General features: G+C 38.4%; 3 protein-coding genes across 3 annotated transcripts; 2 read left to right on the top strand and 1 right to left on the bottom strand.

Moving 5' to 3' along the window:
* Nucleotides 1-912: 912 nt before the first annotated feature.
* On the top strand, nt 913-2,848 carry LOC131792714 (galactosylceramide sulfotransferase-like). Its single transcript, XM_066162340.1, has 2 exons — nt 913-998; nt 1,735-2,848. The coding sequence occupies exons 1-2, from the start codon at nt 928-930 to the stop codon at nt 2,846-2,848; spliced, it is 1,185 nt and encodes a 394-aa protein (XP_066018437.1). The 5' UTR covers nt 913-927.
* A 1,318-nt stretch (nt 2,849-4,166) lies between these two features.
* On the top strand, nt 4,167-6,129 carry LOC131792715 (galactosylceramide sulfotransferase-like). Its single transcript, XM_059110132.2, has 2 exons — nt 4,167-4,303; nt 4,830-6,129. The coding sequence occupies exons 1-2, from the start codon at nt 4,167-4,169 to the stop codon at nt 6,127-6,129; spliced, it is 1,437 nt and encodes a 478-aa protein (XP_058966115.2).
* A 1,326-nt stretch (nt 6,130-7,455) lies between these two features.
* On the bottom strand, nt 7,456-11,363 carry LOC131792708 (galactosylceramide sulfotransferase-like). Its single transcript, XM_059110124.2, has 2 exons — nt 11,166-11,363; nt 7,456-9,266 (listed from the first exon to the last, which is right to left on the bottom strand). The coding sequence occupies exons 1-2, from the start codon at nt 11,303-11,305 to the stop codon at nt 8,144-8,146; spliced, it is 1,263 nt and encodes a 420-aa protein (XP_058966107.2). The 5' UTR covers nt 11,306-11,363; the 3' UTR covers nt 7,456-8,143.
* Between the last annotated feature and the right edge of the window lie 806 nt (nt 11,364-12,169).

The following is a 12,169-nucleotide window of genomic DNA, read 5'->3' as shown; positions in this document are numbered from 1 at the left end:
ATAGAAGCCTTGAGCAGGTTGCGAACATGGTGTTGCGTGGTATTCATGTGTTTGTTACATAATGTAATACTCAAAAATCGTTTCAGATATACATGACGTATTAAAGAGGGTAGCAATTTTTTAACGGCTCTTTTTCAAACAGGGTCTCAGTAGGATACCCCTCCCCATTCACAAAAGCTTTGCTTAGAATTCCCCCCTCTCCCCCTCCCCCGAATGAAAAAGACATCGTTATAGTATCTTGAAAAATTTTGCAATCTGTTTTAATCATCTCCATCTCTATATACGGACTTTTTTTCTTTGTGTTAGCTTTCATTTTGATGTTTTCCTCTCTCGTCTCAGTAATAGTCTTATATTCTTTGGTTTCCATTACGATGTAGAAGACTCAAAAAGTAAGTTGAGCGTATTTGTCTTCGGGGAATATATTTCTCAACAAAGGCTATTGCAAGGGTATTCTTGGTACTGTGAATGCTTGCTTCGCGTCTGAAAATATAACAATTGTGTTGCAGTGTGTACTCGGAAATTTTTACATTTTTACTTGCTTTCGAGAATAAGTTTTTTTTGTGGTGATTTTTCTTTCTCTAAAAATTACGCACGAGACACCCCCCGTCTTGTGCCGATTCTCAAGGCGACAGCTTGGTGTTCCTGTGCCGTAGGTTACCATTGCAACCTTTTCCGCAATGCCAATAATGTAAGGAGCATCATATATTTTGAAGAACTGAAAAAACATTTGATGAATGATTTTCGCGACATGAGGTCATAATGTCTTTCAAAATATGATAAATAACTGAACAAAAGGTGTCAACATTTATATTTTCAAGCGCTATCTCTATTAACAAAGAAAACGCACTAGCCTTCATAAGGCGAAACATGCGATACCCACTCAATAATATCAGTTTGGGTTTTTTAATTCTTTCAATCAGTGTTTTCATGTCTACTTTTTATATTTTCTTTGTGGTTAGTCAACTCTGGACGGTTCATCAAAGCATCATCCGTTCAAAGTAAGTAAATTTATTTTGGTTTTTTTTTTTAAGTTTTTCAAGGACACGATGACTTAACCGTGTTGAAATTTAAGATAAAAAGAGTTCTTTCCTGACAGTGAATTCGACAAGGATTTAACCCAGAACTATGGATAATAAAAAACATGCAAAAGATAACTTCCAGGACATTCATATACAGAAATCAACTTCGATCAGAGCAATTGCCTTTTCCACTATTATTCGGATTAACATTCTTTCAAAAAAGGGCTAGTTACCGTGGAAACTGTACACCTTTATTCATGTCGAATTTACGATAAGAGGACGTGTTTCTTGATCAAAATTATTCAGTAGTAGCTTACTGTGAGTTTGTTGTTCAGGAAAATAGACTATTTTTCACGGTGATAGAAGATATCAAGTACTCTAGTAAACGTCGTCAGAAGAATGAAAAATGAATATTCTTTCCATTCATGTTCCCAACACACAAAAAGCCAGAATGACATGTATGGAAAACTCTTTCTTGATACCAATTTTGTCTTTTAACATTGTTGATACGATTGGTCCGTGATTTACCTCGATTCACTAAAAACGAGCAAAACCGCTTCGATAGGGCTGAAATATGACCATTGCATGGACTTGGGGAGATCGAAAGTAATTTTGGACTCCCCCCACCCTCTCAGAAATTTCAAGATCCACACATGGCAAAAAAACCGGAAGTAATTCAAACCTCATTATCGCTTGCGTCATTTTTTCTCAACAGTCACGATAACAACACCGCTGACAAACTAGTGTTCAGTCCTACGCCGACCACTCCACCAGTGAGGTGCAGCCCACACAATAACATCCTTTTCTTAAAAACCCACAAGACAGGTTCGAGTACCATAGCAAATATTTTCTATCGTTACGGAGACTTAAAAAATCTTACGTTTGCTCTTCCGGGTGCTACATTACTAGGATGGCCCAATAGATTCCAAGTCTACTTTCCTTTTCGTTTGCAAGACAAAACACCAGACATCCTGTGCAATCACGCTAGATTTAACAAAATATCCATGAACTGGCTTTTTCCCAAAGCAACCTGCAAGTACGTTACCATTCTTCGGAATCCCGTGGATAATTTTGAGTCAGCGTTCAGATACATGAACATGGGACGACGCATAGGTATAGGAAATGATCCTGAATCCTTGAAAAAGTTCCTGACACATGGAATTTCATTCACTAAAATGCGTCAAAAGGCGGAGCCTCTCATCAGAAATCCCCTCATGTTTGACTTGGGACTGAGTTTTAAGCATTACCAGAACATCACAGCTGTAAATGAGTATATTAGATTCCTGGAAAAAGAGTTTGACCTGGTAATGATCATGGAATACTTTGATGAATCTTTGGTGTTGATGAAACGACTGCTTTGCTGGGAAATTGAAGACATTTTGTATTTGAAACTCAATGAAAGACAAGACGAGGAAAAGGGGACAACACTGACAGCGGATGTGAGAGAAAATATCAAAAGATGGAATAAAGCCGATGTGCTGTTGTTTGAATATTTTAACCAGTCTCTCTGGTTTAAGATTGAGAGCGAAGGGGAGAACTTCTACGAGGAACTGGCCACTTTTCGTAAACGAAGACGTGAATTACAAAACGCGTGTGTAGAAAATGAAACGCGTTTAGAAACAGTATATAATGGAAAGAAAGTGAAAAGTTATTCTCTTAGAAAAGGACTGCCGAAAGAATTGAAGACTTTGTGCGAAAAACTAACAAGAGCTTCTAACACCTATCTAAGATACCTAAGAAAGAAACACGAGGAGAAACTAGCCAACGAACTCGACGAGGACGAGGAGAGCTGGAACCTATCAACAGATCTAGTTTATAATCCCGTTTAACTGACCGCATCTTCCAAGAAAGATCTTTTTAAAAAGTCCAAGAGTTGATAAGTGACGGAGTAAAAAAATCATTCCGACTCTCGTTGCTTGAGTTGTCTCGTTTGGCTTTCCTTTTTTATCTTAAAGCTGATTCAAAGTTTTTGCTTGCCGGAAAATGCAGCTATCCGTTTTAATCTTTGCAAGAGAATATAAACTGTCTTTTGATCTTTGTCTGTTATTTGTGAGATTGTTGCCTTCCTTAAAATTCACCCTTTCTGAGCTAATAACAAAAACATTCTTTATGCAAAGGAAAGGTAACAAAAACGTTTCCTCGGAAACACGCGACCAAAAGTGGGGAGAAGCAGCCTAATTGACGCTCTGCACGATGTATTTATGAGGGACAAATAAAAGATAAAAAAATATGTAGAGAAATTATTTCATTACAAGTCTTAAAATTCATTCATTCTTGTTTCATCTTGGAAAATGATTGCTTCATTTGTGTCTTTCTACCTTACCAAAGTCGCATTTTGTTGTCTCAGCTTCAAGATAATACCATTGTCGGGGTTTATGGAGGTGTCGCCCCATTACAAGTTGGCCACCAACCACTCTTGCGCCTTCGCCCCCTAAAGTAAAACAAGTTCATTCTATTTTGTTTGTCATTATTTCCATTTGTATTCCTTAGTAATACTGATATAATTAATCAATATTTTCTTCTTTCAACGCCAAAATCGAAACCGAATTATTTAAAATGAAATTGGCACGTTCCGGGGACAAGTGACATTTTTTCGACTACGTGTAATAGTCGACGGATAACGACAAACGTAGAAAAAACCCATATTTGTCCCTCAAAACAGCCGAAATTCGACGATAACCAGCAATAACTGCCGTGACTGAATGATACGCTGCAAAATTACTGCGTCAGACTTACACTCTCATAGTGACAAAGATGTCGCGATGAAACAAAACAAAAAGTCCATACTTGCAAAGCATAGTAGTTTTCTCGCTGGTCTCCAAGGAAACACCTACCGTAAGGAACAATGTTTTTGTATCAAATCAAAAAGCGCTAATTAAGTTGTGAGTACTTTTCATTTTGTGCAATGTTGTAGTCTGAATAGTGTGGATGACTATAATCGTTGATCTAAAGTTTTGCTCGCCCACGAATTAAGTATAGATGACTTTGAATTGTGCCCATGAAAAGGTATTCTGATGAATTCTAACGGTTCCTACGAGTTTATCTGAGGTCATTAAGTCCTGTCATCGGTACATAAAGGAATTGTCCTGGCTCTATGTCAGCAAAGAATTAACTGGCAGTTTTTTACAAGTATTCAAGCTGGGAATAATGACGCGGAAACTCTTGGTTCGCGTGGCCTTTCTTCTTGTGTCCGCTGTCTTCATTTATTTAACGAGGAGATTGAACGTGAACTATACGGCTTTCTCCTCTGATGAAACAGTTAGAATTTCCTATGAAGACATGAGGTGAGTTTTACTTCCAGTCACTGATTCAAAATATCCCGGCTAAAAAAAAAGAAGAATTAGCTCCAGTTGTGAAGGCCAATTGGCTCCAGTGCAGCGGTCACCTTTGATACATTTTAATACTTGTAATGAAATAAATTCTTTACATATTTTTTTAAAATTTTATTTGTCCTTCATAAATACATCGTGCGGAGCGTAAATTAGTTTGTCTTCTCTCCATTTCCATTTGGTTTGCGTCTCCGAGGTAATATTTTGTTATCTTTCCTTTACACAAATAATTTTTCTGTTATTAGCGCAGGAAGGGTGAATTGTAAGGAAGGCAGCAATCGCACACAGAACAGATTTACAAAATTGCTTTAACCGTAATCCTTCGCTTAAATTGGTCAAGATTTTGATTTTCAGCGTAGAAATAGCAGTTTTTTATTTCTGGATCGAGTTTGTCATATACCGAACTTGGAACCGACCCAAATTGTAAAGTTTGAGCTGATATTTAACAGTTAATTCTTTCTTGTAATTTCATTAACCACAGGGAAACTGTGAATACAATCGACAGCGTTTCTACCCATGTAGATCCTAGCCCTCTTTCCACACGAAGCTGTTCGCCACAGCATCACATCTTTTTTCTTAAGACGCACAAGACTGGCTCTAGTACGATGGCAAATATTTTTTTTCGCTATGGCGACTTCAGAAATCTCGCTTTCGTTCTCCCAAGGTATATACTGTTTGAATGGCCTCAAAGATTCCAAACTTCTCTCGCCGCTCCCCTTCAAACGAGAAGGCCGAACATTTTATGCAGCCACACAAGATTTAACAAGAAACCGATCAACTGGATTTTTCCAAAAGATTCCAGCAAGTACATAACCATTCTCAGAAATCCAGTGGATAATTTTGAATCGGCCTTCAGGTACATGAAACTTGGGGAGATGTTTGGCTTTGGTAACCATCCAAACTCTTTACAAAAGTTCCTTGAAAATGGGGTCTCATTTGCCAACATGCTTAAAAGGCATAATCCCCTCGTAAATCTTATAAGAAATCCTCTCATGTTTGATTTGGGTTTGAGTTTTAAGTATTACCAGAATTTTACCGCTATAAACAAGTATATTCAGATTCTAGACAAAGAGTTTGACTTGGTGATGATAGCGGACTATTTTGATGAATCATTGGTGCTGATGAAACGACTGCTCTGTTGGGAAATGCATGACATTTTGTATGTAAAGCTCAACGCTAGGGTAGATAATGAAACGGGAACAATACTGACCGAGGACGTTAGGGAAAATATCAAAAGATGGAACAAAGCTGACGTTTTGCTATTTGAGTATTTTAATAAATCATTCTGGGAGAAAGTAAAGAACGAAGGAGAAAGTTTTAACGAAGAGCTGGCCGCCTTTCGTCAAAAGAACACTGCTATAAAACAAGCTTGTATAGAAAATAAACCGCACTTTCAAACAATTTATGAGGGAAAGTTAGCGAAAGGTCACTCAATTAGAGAAAAACTGCCCCGAAAATTGCGAATGTTTTGTGAAAAGTTAATTAAAAGCGAAGAATGCTACCTAAAAAACTTGAGAGAAAAGTCTCAGCATCAGAGAACGCCATCTAGTTCGATAGATCTGCCTCAAAATTACAATGAACACGAGGAAGAAGACAAAAAGAGCTGGGATACAACAAAAGAACTTTCCTACTTTCCTGTTCTGACATTAAATCACGACACTCGTGAGACGTCACCGTGGCGGCGTGTAGGAAATCTGTGGATAAAACGGGGGCACAGAGCGGAAAGGATGAGAAAAAGGCGACATAAAGCAAGACGACGGACGAAAAGGAGTTCTAGTTAACCCGTTCACTCTTATAAGTAATAAACGTGTAAAATCTCCCTACAATATCCATATATTATCCAGCAAAAGGGTAATGACAATACTCGGATTTCTTAAGAAGTTGTCCTCTTGATAATACGTAACACAAAACTCTTGTAACTAATTTACAAGGAAATGCGAAGCAACTGAGGGGAGATTTGACAATCAAATTTTGAAAGTTAACAGGTTAAAAATTAGATTATGAGCTGAAGATTTCTATCGCATGATTGTCGATGGGGGGAGAGCCCGGATCAACTACCACACATAGTAGTCGAAAGCTGATAAGCTAATTGTTGTAGTATAATTCAAGAAAGAGACAGGCTCGTTATTTCATGTTGTTTTCAACCGTTCACTTTGGGACTAACTACTTTACTCGCTAACCCTGTCCTGATAATTCACCGGATAAATGGAGAGTAGAGTAGCCAATCAGATTTCAGCAATTGTGATAGATCATTAGTTGATAAACCGTAATTCCTTACATCAAGTGCCCCCTTCTCCAATAAGTCCCCCCCCCCCCCCCGAAATTTTTTTTGTTAGTAAGTGCCCCTATTCTAATGAGCACCCCTACTGGTTAGGCACCCTCATCCCAATTGGCGCCCCTATTCCAAGAAACGCCCCTATTCTTTTTCAGTAATAGCACTGTTAGAGTACATGTACATTGAGATTAACCGTGGTCCATCTTCACGAAATTGCCAACTTAAAGCCTCACGACAAAAAAAAGTGGTTTTCGTCTCAGTCTCTCAACTATGATGTCGCCATGAGTGCACAGTTACTTCAAACGAAAGATCCCGTCTTAGAATTTTGTGACGATTGCTTTGCTAGTCGTTCTAGCAAGGAAGCATCCAGGTCCATTTCCAATCTTTTTCATTCCAGTTTTTAAATACACATCAATGCTTTGTTTCCCATTCTGCTGTTTCTCAAAATAGAAGCAAGCGCCCTGTCCCTAGTAAGCACCCTGTTTCGAATAAGCGCCCTCCCTTGAGGTATCAAAAGTAAATAATCGCCCTGGGCGCTAAATCGAATCATTACTGTATATTAAGAACAGAAAGATTTCCATTGTATTAAAGCTGATGTCGTTTAAATAATACCAGAAATGATGAGATCCTTAGTGGTGTCAAGTGAAAAGGGTTTTTTTTTAAAATGGAATGACCTGAGAGAGAAATTATTCATCTAGTGTTTCATACCTTTATTTAGAAAGAGTAGCATTATACAAGCTCTGAAGCTGCATAGTTACATTTGTTGTGGTTGCACTCAAAGGTTATTCATTAAAAGTTTCTTAACTTTCTTTGACCGTTTTCGCTGTCTGAATGAGTGCTTATATTTCGAGACTTGTGGACGTGCATATTCCAGGCGAGTGTCTGGTCGTAAGTCTTGCTCTGGTATATGTGATATTTCTTACAGAATTATGAATTATTTTCGTGGTTAAGAGTACAGTTAAATCCCGATAACTTGAACCTTCAAGGGAAATTGATAAAGGTTCGAGTCATCGGGAGTTGAAAAAAAAGGACTGGAAATAAAGGAAAATGGTGTCTACTGCTTTTTCTATTCATGCAGTATACATTTTAATCAGATTTAATTATAGAGAAGACGATTGAGAGTGAATGAAACACTACTAATAAATTATTGCAGAAATCATGAGGTGACGAAAATGTTTTGGACTTCAGTACCCTGTTTGTCTTAACTTGTCACGTATTGACAGACGAACTGGTTCGACGTGGTTCGCATTATCGAGGGTAGAAATTTGTAGAGAAAGGCCTGAAGGGAAACGCGAATTGCTTCGATTTAGTGGAAGGTTCAAGTTATCGAGGGTTCGAGGCACCGAGGGTAAAACTGCCATAAATTTATGGCGCAAATCCACGGATTATCGATTTTGGTTGGAGTTAGCACAAAGTACGAGTTAGTCAGGGTTCGAGTTATCAAGATTCGACTGTACTGATTCCGCTCAGTTTCCAAAATTTCCGTCGTTGTAATAAAACAAAGTTCTCTAATAAATTATCTATGTTGATTTTATTGGCTTATATTGCAGATCTTTAGCTGTATTCCAGCCGCTTTCCGTTTGAACTTTTATAAATTTGTCCAGTCCAACGGTCCTCAATTTTATCATACGTTTTTGTCGGAGGTAATCCAAGAAAGCGTTTTCCGTCCTCACGAAGTGTCCACACAAAACCTTCAAACGCGGCGTTAGGTCGTCTCTAACTAAATATCCCTTCACAAACTTTTCACGATACGCTCGTTCTTGTTGCATCTCATCCTTTAAACACAAACTCTTTATATTTTCTTTCTTTCGCCGAAATGCAGCCAGATCGTCATCAAAGCTTGGACCTTCCATTTTCACTTTTCTCCAAAACGTTGCGTTGAAATGATCAAACAGCAAAACGTCTGCCATGTTCCATCGTTTGATGTTCTCTTGAACAGTTTTACTTAAATCTTTCGCTATCTCTTTATCTAGTCTTGCGTTGAGTTTTACATACAAAATGTCTTCTAGTTCCCAGCAGAGCAGTCGTTTCATTAGAACCAATGATTCATCAAAGTAGTCCATTATCATAACCAGGTCGAACTCTTTGTTCAAGAAGCGAATGTATTTTTTGACTGCGGTAAGATTCTGATAAAACTTAGGACTAAGACCCAGATCAAACATCATCGGATTTCTCGATAAATGGGTCATCAAACCTTTATGGGTACTGTTATAGTCTATTCCTTTTGTTAAAAATTTTTCTAAAGCGTCCAAATTGTCTCCGAAACCAAGTTGTTTCCCAAGCTGTGCAAAATTGAACACTGACTCAAAGTTGTCTACTGGATTCCGTAAAATTGTCACGTATTTGCTGGTTTCTCTCGGAAAAAGCCAGTTCATTGGTTTCTTGTTAAATCTAGCGTGGCTACATAAGATGTTGGGTACTTTGCTAAAAAGACGAAGCGGGTGAGTTATATGGAATTTATGTGGCCATCCTAGAAGAGTGCCCGGTGATAAGACAAAAGTAAGGTTTCTCGAGTCTCCGTAACGAAAAAAAATATTAGCCATCGTACTCGAACCAGTCTTGTGCGTTTTTAGGAAAAGAATGTGATGAACAGGGAAACATTTTCCTTCTTTCTCTTGAGCCAGTCCTGATGCATTTCCCTGCCTGTGAAATAGATAAATAGATACCGAGTATATGAATTGGTTTAATCACTTAGTTACCCTTAACCCTTTAAGTCCCACTAGTGACCAAGACGGAATATCTTCTTACACTATCAGTACAATATCAAGCAGACGAGTAATAAGAATAAAGAAAAATATCAATTAGGGGATTATTAGTTGATCCAATTCCAAATTCTCCAAACTAACATCACATGAATTGTATAGCAGACAGTAAGGAGAATTACCGATGAGATCTTGGGAGTTTAAGGGTTAAGAGTAGTTTTCAATTGAGAGTCGAGAGTAATCTGCGATTGCTCTGTTTTTGCTTTGCTTCGCCCTGTGATTGTTCTGTAACTGATACTCGAACCACTCTCTCTCAACCAATCGGATTCAAAAATAAAAAAATCACGACTTGGTCTCCTACCCTTTCCAGGGCTTTAGGCAGTTTTGTCGGTTTTACTTCGAGCTTGGTCTTAATGGCTCCTAAATGTATTTTTCCTTTCTCCTAATTTGGCTGTTTTGATCACTTTGGTTTTAGTTTTTGTGATTCTCAATCGAAAAGAACTCTATCTCCTTGAAGCGATCAACTTCTCATTGCGCTTTCCTACCAACAGTACATCAGAGAACAAACAAGGTAATCAGCTTGATCTAAGACCAAAATCTCCTTCAGGAGTCTGTAGCCAGAATTGCTAGTTCGAAGGTCAATAAGACCCCCTTAAGACCAGACAGAGTCTGTCTAATATGCAGTGTCCGGCAGTTTCGTGCTCTTAGTGAGAAGGATGAAGGGACATTTTTCATCTCGCCCTTACAGCTTTTTGTGGCCATCTTTACGAGAAAGACTATTGATAAGAATCCTTTGAAGGACAAGTATGCCTTAAAAATCATCGCTTTAATTTCTCCCAATAAAAACGCACTGATGAGATTCCAAAGAGTGACGTGACCTGTCTCCAACGTTTTCAAAAAAATTGTTCAAATGCGCTAACGATTCACATCTGGAAATTACCATCTCGAATCTTGCCTCAAGAAGTGACTGACGTAACAAAGTCTCATTTTTCTTTCTTCCACCTCTTTGAGAGAGAGAATCAACATTGTCTACGGTATTTCTTGTGATGGTTCTTGTAAAATTATTCTTTGTTTTGATGTCAAAGGTTAAGAGCGGAAAAGAAAAAATGTACTGAAACCTTGCAACTAAAAAGTTATCCTTTCACAAATATTTAAGTTTTGAGCTTTATGTTATTATTCGATCAAGGTTCTAGGGAAGATCCCTCTTCACGATTCAACTGAGGGCGAGTTATTTAAGCGAGGTCTAACTTAAACCATGGTTTTACGCGATCAGTGGGCCTTAGGCTTTCTCTGTTAGAGGGCTGATTTGATGAAATAAATATCCTTTCACTCTTAACTTTCACCCTCTTGACACTGTTCACAATAAGTGTTTAGATAAACCGTTTAACTAAAATTGAGGATTGTTTGGCTAAACTTTGCTTAAATAACCGGCTCTGACAGTTTGTGGAAAATCGACTAGTGTCTCATTTTCGACGTTGAGTCTTTGCATAGTTTAATCATCATTGTTCTGTGATATTTCAAAGTCGGGGTCTTAGACGGTATTACGAAAATTGATCGCTGACTGATGAAACGTAAGGGAGATTTCAGAGTCGCTTTTGTAAACATCGCCATTTTACTGATCTTTAATATAGATTAGTGATATGTACTGCTACTTTACTTTTCCGTATCGCATCGAATCAGGCGAGGATTTGACGATACTGAACGAATTTTTTCTTCTTCCCGTAAATTGAGGCTTACATAATCTATTTAAAAAGGGAGGGAAATTTAACAGTGAAATCAATACGGATTCTTCAGCACCAATTTACTTAGTATATACAAATGCAATGATAAATACACTTACGTCAGACGCCGAATTACTTGTCGGACTGCGTTCACCTCCTGTTCATTTGACCGAGAGTATGTATACAATAAATAGATCACGGAAAGCAAGAGAAATATCCAAGGAAGGCGGTCGAGAAACCTGCGATGAAAGATTCTCATCCTAATTCAACATTCCTATAAGATAAACTGCGGTGAGATCTCGCTGGAACTGCTGATCACAGCACTGAGCTAAGGTCCCTATGGTCAAGCCGAGCTTTGCGACAAATATCACGTTTCATACTCATGGCAGTAGTTTCCTTGAAGGCACGCAAATTTTCTTTTTTTTTTTTCAGGGGGAGGTGAGGGGAGGTAGGGGCACCGCGTGACCTCCCGAGGAAGGGCTGTGAAGTATCAGCACTGGAGAAACGTGTTGAAAGCGAATTTATCCTTAAATTAATGGGGTAAGTTTCGAAAGGCTGACGCGCATGACGCTCGAAACATCAACTTCAGTAACTCTTTACAGTGGCCAATTTACGTTATCAACTCAGCTGATTAAACCAAATTAATAATCCTATCCCTGATTAGTTTCCTTTTAAGAGTATCTACAATGCACATTTCGTCCACTGCGAGTCACTTCTTACACAAGTCTTCCTGCTCTTAAGTTCGCCTGTCATAAGTTGATCGGGGCACTTGACAAGGAAAAGAATGTTATATTCTTTCTCTTTCACGAAAACGAAAACTCGTCAATCCGGAAAATAGGTTTATGCGTGTCCCGGAAACGTCTGTCCATTATTCGTCAGATTACTGTAACGTCATCTTTCATCATCAGGCACTTGCGCTAAGGAACTAACTTTCTTTATGGTTATGTCATCATGGCTTGGTTGCAAAATGTGATATGAGCTTTTTTCCGGAAATTTGTAAGTTGTAATTTCCTGAAGTTATTGGTAAAATTACATGATAATCACTTCTGTCCCTGGAAGTCACTTTCTCCAAACTTCGTGACCTTTAGCAGCCGCGCGCAGGATCGTTCTTGGCTAGTTCCCA

The sequence above is a fragment of the Pocillopora verrucosa genome, chromosome 2, assembly GCF_036669915.1.
Source record: "Pocillopora verrucosa isolate sample1 chromosome 2, ASM3666991v2, whole genome shotgun sequence".
Classification (NCBI taxonomy): Eukaryota; Metazoa; Cnidaria; class Anthozoa; order Scleractinia; family Pocilloporidae; genus Pocillopora; species Pocillopora verrucosa.
Note: the sequence above shows the minus strand (reverse complement) of the source record. Positions and strands in the feature narration are given on the sequence as shown.

What these genes read in the sequence shown, in the direction of transcription:
- LOC131792714 (XM_066162340.1), top strand. Translation starts at nt 928, where the DNA reads ATGTCTACTTTTTATATTTTCTTTGTGGTTAGTCAACTCTGGACGGTT. An exon ending in CAAAGCATCATCCGTTCAAA is followed by an intron (nt 999 to 1,734) that starts GTAAGTAAATTT and finishes TTTTCTCAACAG; the next exon opens with TCACGATAACAACACCGCTG.
- LOC131792715 (XM_059110132.2), top strand. Translation starts at nt 4,167, where the DNA reads ATGACGCGGAAACTCTTGGTTCGCGTGGCCTTTCTTCTTGTGTCCGCT. An exon ending in ATTTCCTATGAAGACATGAG is followed by an intron (nt 4,304 to 4,829) that starts GTGAGTTTTACT and finishes CATTAACCACAG; the next exon opens with GGAAACTGTGAATACAATCG.
- LOC131792708 (XM_059110124.2), bottom strand. Translation starts at nt 11,305, where the DNA reads ATGAGAATCTTTCATCGCAGGTTTCTCGACCGCCTTCCTTGGATATTT. An exon ending in CAAGTAATTCGGCGTCTGAC is followed by an intron (nt 9,267 to 11,165) that starts GTAAGTGTATTT and finishes TCTATTTCACAG; the next exon opens with GCAGGGAAATGCATCAGGAC.